The 23,239-nt window shown below is 40.9% G+C and overlaps 1 protein-coding gene across 3 annotated transcripts in view; it reads right to left on the bottom strand.

Annotated features, from left to right (window-relative positions):
• GRHL2 (grainyhead like transcription factor 2) overlaps positions 1-23,239 on the bottom strand; it is a 172,570-nt gene that overhangs the window by 108,107 nt on the left and 41,224 nt on the right. For all 3 annotated transcript variants that reach the window (XM_014476738.2, XM_070383061.1, XM_070383062.1), the window contains exons 2-4: positions 19,925-20,120; positions 11,400-11,467; positions 4,474-4,867 (exon numbers count right to left, since the gene is read on the bottom strand). In XM_014476738.2, coding sequence (XP_014332224.1) covers positions 4,474-4,867; positions 11,400-11,467; positions 19,925-20,092 — 630 coding nt within the window. In that variant the 5' untranslated portion in view covers positions 20,093-20,120. The remainder of the gene's footprint in view (positions 1-4,473; positions 4,868-11,399; positions 11,468-19,924; positions 20,121-23,239) is intronic.

The following is a 23,239-nucleotide window of genomic DNA, read 5'->3' as shown; positions in this document are numbered from 1 at the left end:
TATGCACCTCACATTCCTTTGTGGAGTGATTTGCTTTTCCCTACAGAAGCACCCCTGACTGCTTGAGGGCAAACCAAATATTCAACAATACCAAAACCCTACAAGATCCCTTGCTCAGTTTGAAAAAAAAAGAAAAGAAGAAGGAGCAGGGGGACTCCCTTGGTAGCCCACTGGTTAAGAATCCACCTGCCAATGCAGGGGACACAGGTTCAATCCCTGGTCTGGGAAGATCCCACAAACCTCAGAGCAACTAAGCCCATGCACCCCAACTTCTAAGCCTGCTGCAACCACTGAAGCCTGTGCGCCTAGAGCCCATGTTCCGCAACAAGAGAAGATACTGCAATGAGAAGCCCATGCACTACAACGAGGAAGTAACCCCTGCTCATCCTAGAAATAATAGGAAAAAAAAGGAGAGGGGAACAGGGAGAAGAAGCTTGTAGATGATTTTAAGCCACACAGGAAGCCAAAGAAGCAAACCTGAAGATAACATTGTCACTACAAGGACATTGAATGCTTGATGTAAAGCCCCCTGAACCCCAAAAATATGGAACCCTGATGAGCACAGCGAATTTATCCTGTCTTGCTCTGCTCTTTCCCCAAATTCATAGAAAGCAGCAGGCATTCAGGAATGACGAGTCAGGAAAGGAGGGCTGCTAGTGTGACCTGTCTACTGTGAGCCCCTACCAATGCTGAAGAGAGCTGGTTCCTTTTGTCCCTCTTATTATCATATGAAAGATGAGAAACAGCTAATGACATAGATAAAGAACACTCAGATGAAAAAACGAACACATCGGGGTAAGGCACTATGTTCAGCAATGGAACTCCTGAGAACCAGAAGGCCCCATGTTGTCTCTGAATATAGAGCTAATGGTCAAGGACGCTGGCCCTGGAGACCAACAGCTTGTGGCAAGTCCCATCTTTGCCACTTACTGTGGTATGTTCACAGCTGCCCTTATGCATCTCATTTGGAAAACAGAGATGACAATAGTAGTACCTACTTCGTGGGAGTTTTGGGAGGATTACATGAGTCCATATTACATAGAATGATGCCCAGCACAGAGTAAGTGCTCATCAAATGCTCATTATTTTAAGATATTATTGTTTAAGGTTACCATTTCAGCCTCAGTGGCTGAAGTTTGTCCTGCTGGCAACTAAATGGGCAGCAGGCTGCAAGTATTCAGTATGCTGCCACCACACTCCTCTTTAAGAAAGGAAAAAACCACAAGTTTTCTCCTTCTGCTGTTGTCTTTAATCGGCCAGGCAAAATGAGATGTCAGTGACCAGTGACTCAAATGCAGAGTCACTGCTCCGAAATGTGGAAGAAGCTGACACAAACTCAAAAAAAAAACAAAACCATGACATACGCCAAGTCAAAAATTGGAGTGGTGATTCACAATTATATTAGCAACTGATGTTCTACAAAGATCTCAAGGCAATTAAATGAAGAGAATACTGCCTTTTTAACAAGTGGTTCTGGAACACTGGATGTCAACATAAAAAAAAAAATGGGACAACACTTCTGTAGTATCCAATATGAAAATTCTCTAGTATCCAATATGAAAATTATATCAGAGTGGATCATAAACCTACACTCAAAAGGTAAAAACTATTAAATGCTTAGGAAAAAAAAACCAGAAAATATTTGTGACATTAGGTTAGGCCAAGATTTCTTAAACAATATATCAAAAGCATAAACTCTAAGAGAAAAATATTGATCAATTGGACTTTATCAAGATTAAATAGTGTTGTTGTTTGAATAGTTAAATAAAGCAGCCATCAAATTGTAAAACATAACTGGTCAAGGGTTACACAATTTAAGAAACTCTTACAACTTAATAAAAGAAAGACCAGCAGCCCAATCTAAAAATTGGGCGAATTATTTGAAACAGACATTTCATAAAAGGAGTTATAGAAGTAGTCAAATAAACACACAGAATAATATTCAACATCACTAGACATCAGAGAAATGCAGGTTTAAACCATAATGAGACAACATCACATATACACTAAAGTAAAGCTTAAAAGATCGGTGGTATCAAGCTTGGGCAAGGATGTGGAAAAGTTCGGGAATCCTCATGTAATGCTGGTGAGAATGAAAATATTACAGCTACCTTGAAACACTGTACAACAATGTTTCACATACATTTCCCACATGACCCATATAAAGTTACATATACATTTATCAGATGACCCACCAAGTCCAGCCATAGTTATGTACCCAAGAGAGATGAAAACATACATCCACATTAAAACCTGAATGTCTACAACAGCATTATTTATAATAGCCAAAAACTAGAAGCAACAAATATCCACCAGCTGATGAATAAATTGTGATATATGCTTACCATGAAATATTACTCAGCAATTTAAGAAATTATTAATATAACCAGTAACACAGATGAAACTCAAAAATATTATACTAAATGAAAGAAGAGAACATACAAGATTGCATACTCCATCATTCCATTTGTATGAAATTTTAGATAAAGCAAAACTATAGTGACTGACGGCAGGTGAGTGTTTGCCATGAGCAAGGGGGGAGGGGAGAGCTTCAAGTTCAGACTTTTAGGGTGAGGAAGCTGTCTGTTGATTCTGATGTTGGTTACACAACTGGATACAATTAACAAAATTTTCAAACTGTGCCCTTAAAACCTGTGAATTTAAAACAAACAAGCAAGCAAAGATCCACTGCCTCTGCAAATTCTTTGGGCACATGAGAAGAATACACAGAATCCATCTGTAAGGTGCAAAGTACACATACGTATACACACTTTATTACTGATAATACCAATTCTTCCTTGAGTTTTCATCTGACAAGGTCTTTAAAGATTTATATAGTTTTAATCTATAAACAATAAATGCTGGAGAGGGTGTGGAGAAAATGGAACCCTCTTTCACTGTTGGTGGGAATATCAACTGATACTATTACAGAGGAGCATATGGAGAAGCATATGGAGATTCCTTAAAAAGCTAGGAATAAAACTAGTTTTATAAAAATAAAACCATAAGACCCAACAATCCCACTACTGGGCATATACACTGAGAAAACCATAATTGAGAAAGACACATGTACCCCAGTGTTCACTGAAGCACTATTTACAATAGCTAATCCCAGGGACAGGGGAGCCTGGTGGGCTGCCATCTATGGGGTCGCACAGAGTCAGACGCGACTGACGCAACTTAGCAGCAGCAGCAGCAAGGCATGGAAGCAACCTGTGGATGGCCAACAACAGATGAATGGATAGAGAAGCTGCGGTACATATGTACAATGGAATATTACACAGCCATAAAAAGAACACATTTGAGTCAGTGGTAGATAAACCTAGAGCCTATTATACGGAGTGAAGTAAGTCAGAAAGAGAAAAAAAAATACTGTATATTAACACATATATATGGAATCTAGAAAGATGGTACTGATAAACCTATTTGCAGGGCAGGAATGGAGGTGCAAACATAGAGACCAGACTTGTGGACACTGTGGGGGAAGGAGAGGGTGGGTGAATGGAGAGTAGCATGGAAACATATACACCACCATATGTAAAGCAACCAATGGGAATCTGCTGTATGACTCAGGGAGCTCATCACATCAGCTCTGTGATGGCCGAGTGGGGTGGGAAGGAGGTTCAAGAGGGAAGGGACATATGTACCCCTATGGCAGATTCATGCCGCTGTATGGCAGGAACCAACACAATATCATAAAGCAATTATCCTTCAATTAAAATAAATAAGTTTTTAAAGAAGAGTTGCTTCGTTTTTAAAAAATGATGGGCAGGCAACACCTTTGGTTGCCATTTGGAAGGTTACAAACTAGAAGAAGTCAAGGTGAAAACTTTAAAAAGTAGGAAACTTCCACACAAACAGCTCTGTTCTTCACAAATATTTGATTTTAAGACTAAAACTAAAGCCAATAGAGGAATCTGTCATCTCAGAGTCAGGAAAATGAGAATATTCCTCCACACAACCTGTGTTTTAATAAAATCTGTTTATAAGGAAAGAAGCAAACATGTTTTTAAAAAAAAAATGAACTCACAGTTGAATTCACTCATCCCACATAAAAAGCAAATAAAGGGCTTTTCTGGGGGGCTCAGTGGTAAAGAATCCACCTGCCAATGCTGGAGACAGTTCTACCCCCGGTCCAGGAAGATCCCACGTGCCGTGGAACAGCTAAGTCCGGGGGCCACAACTATTAAGCCTATGCTGCAGAGCCCATTCGCTGAAACTGCTGAAGCCCGGGTCCCCAAAAGCCCGTGCTTTTCAACAAGAAAGGCCACCGCAATGAGAAGCCGATGCACGGCAACTAGAGAGTAGCCCCATTCACCGCAACTAGAGAGAGCCAGCATGCAGCAATGAAGATCCCGTGCAGCCAAAAAGAAATAAATACTTTTTTTTTTTTTTAAAGCAAACAGAGGAAAAAAGTTAGGTATGGGTTCTGGGTTTCGGTTCGGGCTCTTGATGTAAGAGCCAGGGACTCACCTCTGTGTTTCCGTCTTTGAAGCTCTCGCTGTAAGTGCTGTCCGGGGTGCTCCGCTGGTCGTCCTTGAGGTAGGTGCTATGGCCGGCCATGGACGGCACGCCATACTGAGTCTGTTCAAAGATAACCACGCGTTGCTCCTCCCCTTCTCCCCGGGGATAGTGCACAGGTGGGCTCATGAAAACCGGGGTGAAATCTTCAGCCTTCACCACTGTGATTCCTGACACGGGGATGATGGCTGGGCTCTCGGGGACATTCGTGCTGTACTGCTCCCGCTTGGAATGCTCCAGGTGGTCTTGATTCAGGGAAAGGTTCACTGGAACAGTCTTCAGGACCTGCACTCGGTTTTCTCCTCCGCTCAAATTACTCTGGGCTTCACTCGTGCCGAGACAGTTTCTGTGTATTGAAACCCGCCCCCCAGCAACAGGATAGAATTAGAAAAATCATCATTTTGCAACTCCTAATAACTGATGCAAGCAAGAATCAGCGGATGCTAATGCATTAGGGGAAAAAAAATTGATGGTGAGCTTTACAATGGAATGAAATGGATCTTTCCACCACTAGAAGTAGGACAAGCACCCCCATGTGCCTCCTGGTAGCATGCGATCAGCCCCACCTAGGAAATGCTCAACAAAAATCAAATGTTGACTCTAAATCAAACCAAGCTTTATATCTAACTTCCCGTTCTTAGGCTATACGGGAGCTGGAAGAATAATTTAAACAACACTGAAAAGAAACAATCATACAAACCAGAATATCACACATCTTACTGACCTGGTTTCCTCAATAAGTCAGAGGCATGAAAAAAGAAAGAAAGGTGGGAGACTTGTTCTAGGTTAAGAGATTTAAAAGGCATGACAGCCAAACAGGACGAGCAGATCTTGTTTGGATCCTGATCTAAAAAGCCAAAGAGGTATTTATGAGGCAATGGGATTTTTGAGACAATCAAATATGAACTGAAAGTTAGCTGATGTTAAGGAGTATTGTTCATTCACTTAGATGTGATAATGATTTTGAGATTATGTAATAAAAGGTCCTTGTTTATTTAGAGATCCATATCAAATGGATATGGATCTCTAAATATGTCATGTCACAGGTGAAATGACATAAAGTTAAGCCAGGAACTTATTTTAAATACTATTGCAATAAAAATTTTTTAAAAAAAGAAAGAAAGAAGGGAAAGAAAGAAATGGTGAAGAATAAATAGGTGTAAGAAAAAGTTATCAAGTACTGAATCTGGAGGATGGAATGGGTCTTTGGGGGTTCATTATACCACTGTTTTTTTTTTTTTTTTTTTTTTTTTGTGCTTCATCCAGCCCAGTGTTTCTCATGATGTACTCTGCATATAAGTTAAATAAGCAGGGTGACAATATATAGCCTTGATGAATCTTTTCCCTATTTGGAACCAGTCTGTTGTTCCATGTCCAGTTCTAACTGTTGTTTCCTGAGCTGCATACAGATTTCTCAAGAGGCAGGTCAAGTGGTCTGGTATTCCCATCTCTTTTTTTTTTTTTTTTTTTTCACGCTATAGAAATTCTACCAAGATTGCCTTATGGGGAACTACATCCTTTCTACTCTAAGACCATGTACTTTGGGGGCTACAACTCTGGTTTATAATGTGACCTAGGCCTGACTCAATCTGCACATTGAATTTAGTTGTGTCTTTTTAGTGAGCTTTTTATTTTTTTTTATTTATTTATTTTTTTATATCCAATTTGCTTTATTTTTTTTTTTATTGCAAACAACTTTCTATACCAACAGAATAATTACAACTATCATTTTATTTATTTATTTTTTTAATTTTTCAGCACTTTATTTATTTATTTTTTTATTTGATAAATTTAATGCCTTTTATTGCCATACCTCATTTTACTGTGCTTTGCTTTAGTGAGCTTTATAGATACATGTTTTTTTTTTTTTCCTTGTTAATTTTCTGTTTAGTTGATCTATCCATAAGTGTGAGTGGGGTATTAAAGTCTCCCACTATTATTGTGTTATTGTTAATTTCTCCTTTCATACTTGTTAGGATTTGTCTTACATACTCATGTGCTCCCATGTTGGGTGGATATATATTTATAATTATTATATCTTCTTCTTGGATTGATCCTTTGATCATTATGTAGTGACCTTCTTTGTCTCTTTTCACAGCCTTTGTTTTAAAGTCTAATTTATCTGATACTGAGTATTGTGACTCCTGCTTTCTTTTGGTCCCAATTTGCATGGAAAATCTTTTTCCAGCCCTTCACTTTCAGTCTGTATGTGTCCCCTGTTTTGAGGTGGGTCTCTTGTAGACAACATATGTAGGGGTCTTGTTTTTGTATCCATTCAGCCAGTCTTTGTCTTTTGGTTGGGGCATTCAACCCATTTACGTTTAAGGTAATTACTAATAAGTATGATCCCGTTGCCATTTACTTTATTGTTTTAGGTTCGAGTTTATACACCATTTTTGTGTTTCCTGTCTAGAGAATATCCTTTAGTATTTGTTGGAGAGCTGGTTTGGTGGTGCAGAATTCTCTCAGCTTTTGCTTGTCTGAAAAGCTTTTGATTTCTCCTTCATACTTGAATGAGATCCTTGCTGGGTACAATAATCTGGGCTGTAGGTTATTTTTCTTTCATCATTTTAAGTATGTCTTGCCATTCCCTCCTGGCTTGAAGAGTTTCTATTGAAAGATCAGCTGTTATCCTTATGGGAATTCCCTTGTGTGTTATTTGTTGTTTTTCCCTTGCTGCTTTTAATATTTGTTCTTTGTGTTTGATCTTTGTTAATTTGATTAATATGTGTCTTGGGGTGTTTCTCCTTGGGTTTATCCTGTTTGGGACTCTCTGGGTTTCTTGGACTTGGGTGATTATTTCCTTCCCCATTTTAGGAAGTTTTCAACTATTATCTCCTCAAGTATTTTCTCATGGTCTTTCTTTTTTGTCTTCTTCTTCTGGAACCCCTATGATTCAATGTTGTAGCGTTTAATATTGTCCTGGAGGTCTCTGAGATTGTCCTCATTTCTTTTAATTCGTTTTTCTTTTATCCTCTCTGATTCATTTATTTCTACCATTCTATCTTCTAATTCACTAATCCTATCTTCTGCCTCTGTTATTCTACTATTTGTTGGCTCCAGAGTGTTTTTAATTTCATTTATTGCATTATTCATTATATATTGACTCTTTTTATTTCTTCTAGGTCCTTGTTAAACCTTTTTGCATCTTCTCAATCCTTGTCTCCAGGCTATTTATCTGTGATTCCATTTTAATTTCAAGATTTTGGATCAATTTCGTACCACTGTTTTTTTAATGAATATGTTTGAAAGCTTTCAAAAGAAAAAAATTTAAATAGCCTTTTTTAAAAACACAGGGATTTGGTAGAAACCAATACAATACTGGTTTTGTGGTACTGGTAAATACTGGTAAAGCAATTATCTTTCAATTAAAAATAATTTTTAAAAAATTCACAGTAATTTAAAAATTAGGGGCAGAACAATAGGTTGAAGGAGAAGATTGGGAAGAAAAGTTTTCACTGTTCTGCAGGCTAAACCCTTTGCAGATAAAAATAAGATAATGAGAACTTGTCATTAAAATATTTTCACTTAATTGAGAAAAACCATGAGCTCATTGATATCCTGAGCATTGAATTACTATCAGGACTTAAGGAAGTGGTGTAACTGGGCTTATGTAAGACAAGAGCTCTCAGATCTCACACCTCCTGACTGGTACAAAGAGAAAAAAAAGGATTTAGAAAATTAATTCTTACCAGGATAGGATGAACTATTTGCATCTATACTGCAGGATTTTGAGTGAGAGCAGAAGCAAAGAGCAACTTCTTACTAAATGAGCACTGTTGACAGCAAAGTGATTTTACTATCCAAGTCCTAGTAGTCAGTAAGGTTTGAGGCCATCTCTTACTTATTTATAGATTATCCTGAATGACAGAAAGAAAATGCATGTTTTGTATGCAACCCTGTCCCTGGTGTCTGCTTTTTTTAAACCAGCAGGTGCTTTCTGGGGTTTATAGGCATTTTTCATCAGGAGAAATGTTTGAACAAAATTGGTTCTTCTAAGAATTGAGCTCTCCTGGCTCCTCTCTGTAAAGGAAGTCAACTGGCCTCTGAACTTGCCTAACTCTCAAACAGGGCTTGGTATTTTTAGCTTTGATTTTTCAGATAAAACTTCAAAGGGAAGCTTGGGGAGAAAATGGCTCCTCATGAGCAAAGCCAACAGAAAAATACCTGAACCTCTCTGAGTCAGCCACAGACCTAAAGAAACCACTCTAGAAAGGAATCCTTTAAAGAATAAAATCACGAGTCTATAAACATACTGGCTTTCAGTAATAACCTGCTTTCGTGGCCAAATCAATACAATGAATCTGTGTCTAAGACACAGTGAAAATTAGATATTACGTTTAATCTGAATCCAGTGAGTGGATGATGCCAAAACCCAGACCACCCATTTATATCAGTATTTTCTAAACCTTGTTTTTTAGAACATCACATGGCATGTTAATACATGTTCCTCAAGAAAGGAGTCCACGATAGAATCAATATTTTTTAAAAAGATGCTATTGCCACAACAAGAAGACCACCCTGGTGGGTCACAGCCGTGAACACAGTAAAGGCCCCCAGCGGTTCCTCCAAAAGTTTAATTGTAACCCAGAATCTCCCAAACTCATTTTATGCAGTACCCTTTGGATAATATCCTGCAAGTTGAGTGTAGAAGGGTTGGTCTATGTTCAGTAGCTACCAAAGCAATTATCTACTTTCTTCACACTTTTGGGCTTTGCACAAGCATGGTCTTACTGGCTTGGCCAAAATATTCTAAATTCATCAACTCCTCTACCATCAGAGTCCACTTCAGTCCAAATTTCTTAAGTCTGTATTTCATGTAAAACACTTGGATTCTAAGCAAGAAACACAGGTCAAAATATTTTGGGCATTCTTATAAACAAATAAATAAGCAAGCGAATAGAGTCGTGCAAATATAGTTGAATCTTCATTACCACGAGACAAGGAAATAATAGACTCAGCACTGTCCTATAATGTGTTAACAGTGCCTCTACAGATAGCACTGACATTAAAAGCTGATGCCAGAGAACTTTGAAAGTCATCCCCAAAAATGGGTGATCTGAGCAAAGTTAAGAGCAATTGTGAGATACTGACTCACTTGCAATAGAATTTAATATTGAACCAAACATTATAACATGAGGAAAAAATGCAATGCTAGGAATGGTGATGAAAATATACTCTTAAAAAAAAAAAAACTGGACTCATCTCCTTGAGATTACTTTTCAAAGTGGTGACTTCTGTATACAAACATTTGTAATGATATTATGCCAGCCCATGGCACCCTAATTCATGAGTACACTGCAGACCAAATGATATCCTTCCAAATTACATTTAACCAGAAGTCTACAAAGTCATAATTAGTCTATACAAGGTAATTTGTCTATACCTCACTGCCAGTTTTTTTTCAAGGCACTCCATAGATATCATAAAAACGGCCTTTAAAATACAATGGGCAGCTGTCAGTCTTTAAGGTTGCTCTAAAAGATACTTCACCAAAACAGGGCCTCTTGTGTCTATTACGATACATACAGAGCACATTTTAGATTCATTTCTCTCCCCATCTCCACCTCCTGCATGCGTCCCTAATCTTTCTGTGATTACTGGTGTAGGACTTAAACCTCTTTAGCTTATTAAATACTGACTGGATGGAGGAAAAGTTATTGGACCTGAAGAGTATCAGCCTCTTTCTCCCTGTCATCACTGCTACTAACCAGTGCCTGGGTCCCCAAAGCAGCATAAAGTTCCAGAAGATCCCCTTGGAACAGCAAATCATATGCAGACAGCCTTGACCTTCTGCTGGGGGTGTGCCCTGGAGGTGACACATGGACAATACCACTGGCTGGCAGGGTGGTCCCCACTGCTAGTCACATGACAAGATCGCAGGGTCACAGCAGTTCCTATCAAGGGCAGGCCAGTTTCTGACATCTGTTTTAGTAGGAGACTTCATTTCTCTTGGCTTCTTGTTTCCAAGTGGAAAACCCTCCAACAGAAAAGCACTGGGGCTTCTCCATTCCTCTGCAGGGGAAGAGATATATTTGATTGGTTGTGTTCGGGAGCTACTTTGGGAGAAGTAGCTGAGCAAGGTGGTTCAGACCTTTATGGGTCCTCCTTTATGTCTGGATCGTCTTGGCCAAAGAAAGGGGACAGACACTCCAGTCACCTTGGCCAGGCCATACGTCCCTTCAGGGAGGCCTGAAGTCCTGCCTGGGACTGGATAATAGGTCATATCCAAGTCAGTACTGATATGTTACAAATTGCCCGTTCAAAATCACATTCTCTAATTAGCTTCATCAGAAATAAAATTGATTTATTTTCCTTTTTAATTTCAATCTGTGTCTTGTTTTTCAACTGGTTCTTAATTCAGGATTGAAGGAAAAGAGTGTTACCTATGGTCTCCTAATATCTTTCCTGCCCCTGCACCCTGACAGTGTCCTCTGCCACCCATGGCTCCCTACCAGCTCCTCCCTGGACTGAGATCAGCCTGGCCTCCTTCCTCTCCCCCTTACCAAAGGTCATCTTCAAATGTCTCACTCCCTCAAGAGCCTCATCGCAGTTACACAGCCACTGAATTAACAGAAAAGTTCACACTAGCAGTGGGCTATCTTGCCAGTATATCATCTCTGTCTCTTGGGATTTGCAGCCTCCTTGGAAGACACTAATGAACCTCTGCAAATTGCAAAACCAAAAACTACGATTTGCTCTTCCAACTGAGAAATCCGGTTTTGGTCCAGGCTCCAAAAGACAGGGAGCAGACATTAAGCTTCTTAACTCCCATACCCTCTCAAGAACAAAAGTTATAGTTTAATACTATTGTTGTCAAAAACATAAAAAAGGAGTTATCTGGGGAGTCAGGCATACTCCTATGTATATCATCATACCTCTTATCCTGGTCCTCTTGGCTGTCGCTTGCTTTGCTTACAGACAGTAGCCTCTTGTCTCGAGGAACCTGAAATCATGACCAACCGTCAGTCAGACTTACATAGATGCAACTGTGACCTTGTGCAGAGAGCTTGACACCAGCATAAGCAAAGAAAATGAAACGGAACATTCTCTGGAGAAAGGTGGCAAATTCGCAATGGCCAGGAGATGGTTAAAGGTGAGAGGCCTGAGTAGCAATGAAGCGGACCAGACACAAAACGGTGATGACTGATGCAAAGTCACAGCAATCCTGATTCTGCTGTGCTCCGCTGACACAGGCAGTTATTGCTGGACCTGCGCACCTCTTGAGTCCTCCCCTCCTTGGTTGGGCGCAGATGAGGGGAAAGGGTATCTCTACTCTGGAGCAGAGAAAAAGCATCTTGGAGCTACAAGTATCCCATTAAGGAACAGGACTGACCCCCCACTGTGATGAGGGACTCTAGACTGACATGTAGAGGGGAAAACTGGGTAGTGGGCTGCACCGTTCAGTGGTGAGGCAACACCTAATACCTGGGCCACCTTTATCCAACCTCCCTACATAGCTCACGGCTTGCCTTCCTTTCACCTTTCTTCTTCTGCTAAGTCGATTCAGTCATGTCGAACTCTGTGCGACCCCATAGACGGCAGCCCACCAGGCTCCCCCGTCCCTGGGATTCTCCAGGCAAGAACACTGGAGTAGGTTGCCATTTCCTTCTCCAGTGCATGAAAGTGAAAAGTGAAAGTAAAGTCATTCAGTCGTGTCCGACTCTTAGCAACCCCATGAACTGCAGCCCACCAGGCTCCTCCGTCCATGGGATTTTCCAGGCAGGAGTACTGGAGTGGGGTGCCATTGCCTTCCACCCTTCTTCTCCTAAGGCACTTTTATTATGGACTTCACAACTACAGTGCCAATGCATTACCTGAAAGATTATTGAAAAAGCGCTACTTGAGAGAAGGGACACCCCGACCAGCTGTGTTTCTGAGCATCATCTAATCACTCGACGGCACTATGGATCGCTTTTCTATCTCTACCACAGTTCTCAAATACATGAACAGTGGGTTTAGATTTGTTTGGCTGGTTGGATGTTTTTGATTTTTTTGTTTTTCAATTTTGTTTTTCCCCTAAATCTCCAGATCTTCCTTCTAGCCACACACCTTTGCACTGAAAATGCACCCTGCACTATTTTGACATAAAAGAGTGTTTATGAGAAGTTTCTCTTTTCTGGACTTCTCTTGCAATCCTCATGGATGGTTTCCACTCACCCAAATGTGTCTGCAAGCCCAGCCAGCTGGGCGAGGGCGGCGACACAGCAGGGTGACTAAGAGTCCAGACCTCGACCTGATCGTTTCGGTTCAAATCTCAGCTCTACCACAAACTAACTCTGCCTCAGTTTCCTCAGCTGTAAAAAAAGGAATAGTGGTAGTTCTACACCTCACCGGGTGTTTAGTAAAATCAGAAGAGTTGATTTTTTAAAGGCACTTAGCGTGGAAATTTATAAGCATTTGTTAAATAAAAATAAAGTAAATCAATTTTAAGTCCTTCATGCACATGTCGATGTTGAGGGTCTACAGAGTAGCAGCATTACTACATGCTAAACAAGAAACGAAATGAATAAAACAAAACTCCTATCATCTACTGAAGATGACGGATAATCACAAAATTTTAATACTAAGCAAACCCATGTTCACAGCAGCATAATTCACAATAGCCAAAAGGTGTAAATGACTCAAATGTCCATCTACAGATGAATGAGTAAACAAAATGTGTTTTATATACATACATACATATATACACACACACACACACACACACAATGAAATGTTATTCAGTCTTAAAGATGAAATTCTGATACATGCTATAATATGAATGAGTCTTAAAGACACCACACTAAATCCCATGTGACTCAGATCCATCCACTTCCCTGTGGAGGCCTGCCTCCTGGCTCAGCCCCCCACCTCTTTTGCCTGGGTTACTGCATCAGCTAACTGGTCTCTCCTCTCCTTCACTTAGTCCCTGCAAATCCATCTGGCTCCATTGAGAAGGACCAGAGTGCTCTTTCAGGCTGACCCCACTGTGCCTTCAGATTTCCTCCCTCCCATCTGGGCCCCCCTGAACCATGTTTACTTCTGGCTTCCCAAAGACTGTCCTTCTTAGAGAAACCGAGACCTCTGAACTCAGGCCCCTTCCGAGTCTAGACTCACCACCACACACCCCTCCCTGGATATCCTACAAGCACTTCAAACTCAACCTACAATTATCCTTTTCCCCAAAGCCCTTCCTCTGTACTCCGCCTTGGTTACTCTGAGAATCAACTGAGCTATTGTGATCCTAGTTATAGGGCTCTCTCATCAAATCTCTCTCTCTCACACACACACACATACACGTACACACACACACAAACAGAATCAGTTGCCAACTTTTATTCAAACAAATACTCAATGATCTCCTGAACATACAGCTTTGTTTCTGTGTTGCATGACTGACTAAATATAGCAGCTGATTTAAGAAGAAGCTCACAAATGCTGACCCAGGGAACAGCTACCATTAGGTCTTACTTTAGGGCTTCATTCTTTTTTATCTGGACAATCGCAACAACCTGTTCACTGGATTCTCTGCTCATAATCCATCTCCCTGCTGCTGCTGTTGCTATAACATGTGTAAGTCATTTCTCCAATCCACCAGCCCAATGTTCAAAATCCTTCAGTAATAGAGAAAATGATGTCAAAGAATATAATAGAAAAATTACAGGAAATTTCATTTTCTTTAAGCTTCTATCCATTTTCTATAATGTATATAAACTGAAAACAAAAGGCTCCATTTTTAAATTAAAAATAAAAAGATTTCTTTCAAAAATTTCTAAAGCTTATGAATATTTATTAAATCATTTATTCACTCATTCATCTAGCAAAAAACAAGGCCATGTACCTAGCCCTGCACTCCCTCTTGGGGAAATAAAGCCCAGCCCACCAGTCTGGTCACTTCCAGAAGGAGTCGCTGCCTTCCTAACCAACCTTGACTGCCCTCCCCCCTCACTCACCTCCACAGTTCAGCAAGGCTGATTCCTTGGATTTCACTGAATGCATCCTGGAGTTTGACCTCCCACGTTTTCTCATCTCCTGTTTGCTTTGCCTAAAATGCTCCCTCTCTGTATGCCTACCTGAAAAACTCTCCTCTGCTTCCCCGTAGAATAGGCACTGCCTCCCGTCTCTTATGTCTCCTGCATTGGCAGGTGGGGTCTTCACCTCCAGCACCACCAGTTTCAGTCCATGGGGTCGTAAAGAGTCGGACATGACTGAGCGACTGAGCACAACTCTGGAAAACCTGAGCTCTCTGGAAGGCTGGCACGCCCTCCTCACTGCACCTGGAGCACATCACTTTCATAGTATTTACTGCCATGCACTGTTGTTATAGGTTTACGGGACTGTTACAGACGTCCTGGACTGTGACCTCACTAAGGTCTTAAATGGGGTCCCATCTGCCTTTGGATACTCAACCCACCCCCCTAATATCTAACACCATTGCTGGAAGGTCGTGGTGAATTAGCCCTTGTTGGATGGATGGATGAATAAATGGATGACCAAATGGTTAGACAAACAAACAAACATCTTGGTGTCCAGCAGCACCAGGTCAACAGAATAGAGAGGAACCAACGGGCCAGGGAAGAATACTTTCACCAGAGCTAGAATCAGATGATTACGAATCACCAGCTTCTTCAGGGGGAAAGTAAAGTAAGCTAAAGTAAATCAAACCACATAAAAATAACAAATGAAATCTGTCATATTTTTCTGTCATGCCTGAAATTAATCAAAAGGTCACAATTGACTTCAGAGCTGTTGTTGGCTCTGTTGTTGGTAAGTAGCTTGAACCGAATAGAGAACTAGGCTAGTATCTGAGTCTTTAAATTATGACAAATTCTAGCATTTTGGTTATTTTTATAATAGATTACATCTAAGCTTCAAATGCATATTTTAAAGTTTTGAGCTTATTTTCAAATAGATTCCATTAAAGCATTTTTTAAACCGGGTAGAGTGTTATAGACTGAATTGTATGCCTCCAATGTTTGTATGTTAAAACCCTAATCTCCAATGTGACTATACTTGGAGACAGGGCCTTTAAGGAAGTGGTTAAGATTAAATGGGGCTTCCCAGGTGGCACTAGTGGTAAAGAATCCACCTGCCAATGCAGGAGACACAAGAGACGTGGGTTTGATCCCTGTGTCAGGAAGATCCCCTGGGGTAGGAACAGAAAAACCACTCCAGTATTCTTGCCTGGGAAATCCCATGGACAGAGCAAGTAGTGATGCTGCTACTGCTAAGTCACTTCAGTCTTGTCTGACTCTGTGTGACCCCATAGATGGCAGCCCACCAGGCTCCCTCGTCCCTGGGATTCTGCAGGCAAGAACATGGAGTGGGTTGCCATTTCCTTCTACAATGCATGAAAGTGGAAAGTGAAAGTGAAGTTGCTCAGTCGTGTCCGACTCTTAGCGACCCCATGGACTGCAGCCCACCAGGCTCCTCCGTCCATGGGATTTTCCAGGCAGGAGTACTGGAGTGGGGTGCCATTGCCTTCTCCGAAGTAGTGATGACTACTTATTTATTTGAGGTCTGGTTGATGTACAATGTTATATAAGTTTCAGGTGTACAACACAGTAATCTCCAGTTTCTAAAGATCATACTACATTTAGTTATTATAAAATATTGGTGCTATTCCCTGTGTTGTACAATTTATCTTTGTAGCCTATTTATTTTATGCATAGTAGTTTGTAACCTTTAATCCCCACCCCAAACTTGCCCCTCCTCTCTCTCTTCCATCTCCCCACTGGTAACTACCAATTTGTTCTCTATATCTGAGTATGTTTCTTTTTTGTTATATTCACTGGTGTGTTTTTATTTTTTAGATTTCACATATAAGTGACATTATATAGCATTTGTCTTTCTCTGACATTTCAGTAAACATAATATCCTCTTAGTCCATCCGCGTTGTTACAACTGGCAAGTTTCATTTTTGTGACTGACTAGTATTCCACTGTGTGTATGTGTGTGCGCACACACCACATCTTTATCCATCCATCGATGGACACTTAGGTTGCTTCTGTATCTTAGCAATTGTCAATAATGTTGCTATGAACAGTGAGGTACACATATCTTTGTGAATTAGTGTTTTGGGTTTTTTCTAATATATATCTGAGAGTGGAATTGTGGGGTCATATGGTAGTTCTATTTTTAGTTTTTTGAGAAACCTCCATTTTCCAGTTGTTGAACCAATTTACATTCCCACCAACAGCGTAGGAGGGTTCCATTTTCTCCATATCCTCAAAGTGAGTTTTATGTAAACTCCCTACTCTGTATCTTAAAATATTTATGAAAGCAGAATTTCAACTTTCTTTTTAATATTAATAATGTACAAAAGGAGAGGTAATCTAGGTACCATATTTACTAATACTTTATCCTTTGAACCTATGGGAAATTAAATTCTTTCCTAAATTACTAATGAGTTTTGTTTCAAGGTATATTTCTCTTTTTCATTAATATGAAAGAACTGTCATCTAATAAAGATATCTGAAATTATGACAGTAATGGAATAAAATCTGTTTTTAAAAAATAAGAACAATATGTTTCTTCAAAATTATCTTAATATATTTCTTCATAGTCTTATAAAACTATTACTAACATATTTGCTTAATGAAGTTATATAGGTTACCAAAAAGTTTTAATGACCCAAGTTATTAAATCATAGTCACTTTAATGATATGTTACCAGATTTTAATGAGTGTCAAGCTTAACTATTTTTTATAATAAATAAAAATTGCTTTGCAATTTCTAGGGATGAGATCATTTCCAAACATTAAGTATTAACACAAAAGTCTAATAAATCGAAACCCTCAAGAAGTAGCCTAGAACATGAAACAGTCTAACATGATAAGTTCTGTACCATCCTTAATACATTCTGAAAATGTTCACCCCAAAACATTTAGAAATTATCCTTGTGTTTCTCAAATTAGCTTTTCAGTCAAAAAGGATTTAAATATATAAAACAGCCACAAACAAAAGAAGAAAAGAAAGCCTGCCGAGAAACCATCTTTGTTTTTCAGGCTCAGTTTTTTTCGGGTGCTCCCTGTTCCGTGTAGGAAACTGCCCTGCTTGCATGAAATGGAGACTAGACCCTACCTTCTCTCATGTGGACCCCAGTTGCCAAATTTAAAGCCCCTTTTTGCTAGGTCACGAGTCATGTTGGGAATTGTATACCTTCACAAGACAGCTGTGAAATCTGCCAATTCCAGCTCTCTTAGTAAGGGGGAAAAGTCAGCCTAGACTGCAAGGGTGCAAGTGGAATGCCTTTCATTTATTTCTCCATCACTTTCTAACCATAAAAGATGCATTTATTTGAGTCAATAATGTCCTCATTTAAAATAGCCTGGATGGGCCAACCTATCAGTTACTCAAACCTTGTATCGGGTTGGCCAAAATGTTTGCTCATAACAGCTTACAGAAAAACTTGAACCAACTTTTTGACCAACTCAATATCTCATCTTTAATAAGCACAGCTTGGGGCTTCCCTGTCTCAGATGGTGAAGAATCTGCCTGCAGTGCAGGAGACCCACCCAGGTTCGATCCCTGGGTCGGGAAGATTCCCTGGAGAAAGGAGTGGCAACCCATTCTAGTATTCTTGCCTGGAAAGTTCCATGGACAGCGGAGCCTGGCAGTACAGTCCATAAGATCGCATAGAGTCGGACACAACTGAGAGACTAACAAGCACAACTTGGCTTGACTGTATTTTCTCTCCCCACAGAGGGAGCCCTCCTTAGAGTTTTAATAGAGAAAATTAGAGGAAGCTGGAAAAGGAATGAATAATTTTAGGGAACGTTGGTCAAAGAGTAGGCTTGGGGGTGGTCGGTCAGTGCCAGGGTTGGTACTGGTGTTGGTGTTGGTGGGAGATCCTTGGAAAGCATGAAAACTCTGGTTTAGGAGAGACACAGGAGGCAGCACAACTTGCAATGGTGGAGACTGCTGGGAGGAAACAGGAACTGGGATGCAGGAACGAAGTAGGAAACCGAGACTGACGCTTAACTAAAATAGAAATTCCTCCCGTGTGATTTTCTCCTGATGGAGGGAGAGGGCAAGAGGAGGATTTAGTGCTTATTCTAAAGAGTTGCACCCAACCGGCAAAATAAACACAGCCATTTTCACCTTTGTGCCAATCCCAGCAGAAGCCCAGGTGTTTACAATCAAATCAGGCAATAAATATCCTCAATCAGTAAATACTTGTTGACTTTTTACATTTCAATGGTTCTAAGGAAGCAGGTCATACCAGATATAGTCCTTTATAGTAGAGACAGACCAATGTTTGTTCAATTTCCTGAAATACTCCTGTTTTGAAGGTACCTGTGACAAGTATTTTTATAATGCAAGTGAATTACATTCATTTTGTTTTAAGGGTTTTTCAAAATAAATACTGAGTGCCCGGTGAAACAAAGGGAGACAGATTTTGGAATTGCTGCAAAAGTCTACCATAAAAGCATTCATTGGCGTATTTCTTACAAAAGTGAAAAATCTAGAAATCCTGATGTTTCTTATGAAATGGAATATCTAAAAGCAAACTAGGGAGTTCCCTGGCACTCCCGTGGTTAGGACTTGGCACTTTTACTGCTGCTTTCACTGCCATGGGACTGGGTTCAGTCCCTGGTCGGGGAACTAAGACCCTGCACATCACAGGGTTCAGCCAGAAAATAAACAAAAACATAAAGGTTCTCATTCTTTCATGTATTTATTTCATTTTATTAATTTATTTATTTTTGGCTGCACCATGCATCATGAGGGATCTTAGTTCCCCAACCAGGGATGGAACCCATGCCCCCTTCAATGGAAGCACAGAGTCTTAACCACTGATGGCCAGGGAAGTCCCACAGTACTTAATTTTAAAATAATAATAAAATAAGAAATAAAAGCAGCTTCAATGCCCCAAAACAGCAATGACTAAATTATGGTACGGCCACACAATGCAATATTCTTTATTCACCAAAAATCATAGAGTAAAAATGGCAGCAAAGAAGTACTGCAATATGATATGAAGTAGGAATTAAATGTGAAAGTGAAGGTCACTCAGTTGTGTCGGACTCTGCAACCCATGGACTATACAGTCCATGGAATTCTCCAGGCCAGAACACTGGAGTGGGTAGCCTTTCGCTTCTCCAGGGGATCTTCCCAACCCAGGGACTGAACCCAGGTCTCCTGCCTTGCAGGCATTAAATGTAGATACTATGTATGCTTGTAAACAGAGGGCACGGAAGTCAGTATCCGAAAGGAAAACTCCCTCTGGGCAGGGGTGAAGTTGGGCTTCATAGACGGGAAAGCAGGGAAGCAACGAGACAAGGAAGAGGCTGAGTTCCACGGTGAGTGTGGAAATACCCTTGGTTCTCTGGCCTGGGACGAAGTTTGCCCTCTCTGCCCGCAGAGAGGGGCGGACCTAGGGGCCGAGGGCGGAGGGAGGCGGGGCTCCGCGGTCTACCTTGTAGTAGTCGTACAGCAGGCCAAGCGCGGCCGCGCTGTCCTCGTCACCGTTGATGCTCATCATTGCCTTGGTGGCCGCCGTCAGGGGGTTCTCCAAATACGACTTCCAGGCTTCATCCTCACTGGTGTAGGCTCTTCGGGTATTAAATGGAGGCTCACTGGGCATGGGCACTAAGGCCACCAGTCGTTTATTACTGCGAAAGCAAGAGAAATTAGATTCCTGATCAGAGAAGTGTTCTTTTTTCCCACTAAATATACACGTGGAATAAAAATATGCACGTTATTTGGTTCACTTGTACTTCCCCAGAATGGAAGAGAAGGAAGATTAAGACCAAAGTGATGGTCACGTCACATTGATAAAGCCACTGATTTATTTCTTTACTGTCCAGGAGAGGTAATAATGGCCTTTAAAAGGTAGTGTAGAAGTAGTGTAAGTTGACTCCCTTCACACTCGGCTTTTCATAACCAATCAGTTCAGGAGCCAAATCATTTTATTTGATTATCCTTCATTAATATATATTAGAATGAAATCTTGGAAGGGAACAGGTTTCATTTAATTCTGTAAGTTCTAGTGTATAAATATGTGCAACACATTAAAAGTCATTGGCGTGTTAATGGCAGTTAAAAAACAGTTTTATCTAGTGTAATTTACACTATGAAGTGAAGTCAAGTTGCTCAGTCGTGTCCGACTCTTTTCGACCCCATGGACTGTGGTCTACCAGGCTCCTCTGTCCATGGGATTTTCCAGGCAATAGTCCTGGAGTGGATTGCCATTTCCCTATAGACCAATCCATGTCCTTTAATTTAAAAGGCAATAGAAGCTACAGAAACAAGGCGCAAGGCGTACTGCAGATATGATGCATCATACGGATGCGAAGCAACAGGAAAGAGATGAACTCTGTACATGAGTCCTGTGTTCCATGGGATCCTACTATATTTAAAGGATATCGAAGCTACAGATCATAAAAGATCATCATGGAGAGTGAGGAGGGCACCTGGAGAATCTTCAGCAGACAAGAGGGGTTGGAGCTGTCGGTCCTAACCAAGCCAAACTCAGGTAAAGCAGGAAATGACCATCAAAGCAATTTTTTAAGGAGGATTCAATAATAACTCAAGTACCTGGTGGTTCAGATGGTAAAGAATCCACCTGCAATGCAGGTGACTCACCCGGGTTTGATCCCTAGGTCGAGAAGATCCCCTGGAGAAGGGAATGGCTACCCACTCTAGTATTCTTGCCTGGATAATTCCATGGATAGAGGAGCCTGGTGGGCTATACTCCACAGGGTTGCAAAGAGTTGGACACGACTGAGTGACTTTCACTTTCACCTCTAAACCACCACAGTTCTCAGCAGCACACCCCAGGCTTGTTCATTGAAATGAAATCAGAAAGTAACAATGAGACATTGTATTTCAGTAACACCTGGGTCTACTCAGGGTAACCTGACACAGAGAAGTGGCAGGGCTGCAAAGGCAGCATGTACGCCGATCAGTGGAAATTCATCCAGCAAGAACCGATGGTCATTCAGTAAAGACAAACCTTTTTGCTGGTATTCCTGCAGGGCCCTCAACGGTAGATGGTCTTCCAGCTCACTTTGTGGTGGAACACTGGTGTGAACTCACAACAAAGGCTGTGTTGAGGGCCCTTTGTGTGGAGGCATGGTGTCATGCATCGACGGAGGGTCAGAAAATGACACTGACATTGGTGACATATGTTGGGGGGTGCGGGTGGGAAATCCACATTGAGCAGAGTGGAATTTTAGATGGTCTCCAAATTTTAGATGGTTTGAACTCTTTGTGCCAGTGGTTTGGTGGAACTGATTGGGAGGAAAGAGAAAACAATGACCCAACTGTACATGAATTGAATTAAAAGGGTAAAAACCAAGTTTCTGGAAGTAAACAGGAAAATCCTGGTGGAAGGCCTTTCTAACCATTCGGCTGTGTGGTGACACGGAGCAGCACAGGCTCTGGAAGTGAGTCTCTGTTCACTGTTTACCGAGGAGGAACACTGCCTGAGGTTCGGTTTCTTCGTGCCTTACATAAAGACAGCACTATTTTTAGTTTCTTGAGGAACCTCCATACTGTTTTTTCCTTAGTGAAGTGAGTGAGTGAAAGTTGCTCAGTTGTGTCCAACTCTTTGTGATCCCCTGGACTGTATAATCCATGGAATTCTCCAGACCAGAATACTGGAGTGGGTAGCCCATCCCTTCTCCAGGGGATTTTCCCAACCCAGGAATCAAACCAGGATCTCCTGCATGGCTGGCGGATTCTTTACCAACCCTTTTCCCTTAGCAGCTGCACCAATCTACATTCTCACCAAGGCTGTAGGAGGCTTCCCTTCTCTCCACACCCTCTCCAGCATCTATTGCTTCTGGATTTTTTGATGACAGCCATTCTGACTGATGTGAACAAATAACCAACAAGGACCTACTGTATAGCACAGGGAACTCTGCTTAATATCATGGAACAACCTAACTGGGGAAAGAATTTGAAAAAGGATACATGTATATGTATAAGTGAATCACTTTGTGGTCCAACTGACACTAACACAACGTTATTAATCAACTCTACTCCAATATAAAACAGAAAGTTAAAACACCAAGCACAGCAATGCCTACCCTACTAACCTCACAGTATGACTGTGAGAACTCAATAAGATAATGGATAAATCAACTGTAAACTGAACAAGTATTACTCTCACAGCACAGTTCTATATTCCTATAAAGTTTGAGGGCATAGCAACTTTTGGTTACAACGTAGAAGTGCTAAAGGTAATCATTAATTAAGGGAGTCTGAAGTTGTTTACTTAGCTGTTTTCCACAAGAGCCCAACAGACACCAAATATCATGCTATATGTGGAGGGGGTGATGGCAAAGGACATGGGCACTGCCCTGTAGCCCACGAAGCCTACAGGAAGGGAAAGCAAGCACCAGTGTTACATGAGTGATGAGCGTGAGAAATGAACAGTGTCATGAGTGAGGATTCATGACAGAGGGGACTAACTTAGCCAGAGGATCCAGGAGGAAGCAAAGCTTCCACAAAGACCTGAAGGAAAAGCAGGAGAGTGCTGGGCAGTGGTGAAATGGGCAGATGTGGGGAAAAAAATTTTTAAGTGAAGAGTGTATTGGTAATGCAAAATAATGGGATTTTCCAACAAAAGGAGCACATTTGTATTCATTTTGGAGAGTCCAAGAAATTTACATATTTTATATACACTGGCGTTTTCGTCATAAAAAAAGAAGGAAATAATGCCATTTGCAGCAACACAGATGGACCTAGAGATGATCATACTAAGTAAGTCAGAGAAAGACAAATA

Source organism: Bos mutus, chromosome 14 (genome assembly GCF_027580195.1).
Source record: "Bos mutus isolate GX-2022 chromosome 14, NWIPB_WYAK_1.1, whole genome shotgun sequence".
Lineage (NCBI taxonomy): Eukaryota > Metazoa > Chordata > Mammalia > Artiodactyla > Bovidae > Bos > Bos mutus.
Note: the sequence above shows the minus strand (reverse complement) of the source record. Positions and strands in the feature narration are given on the sequence as shown.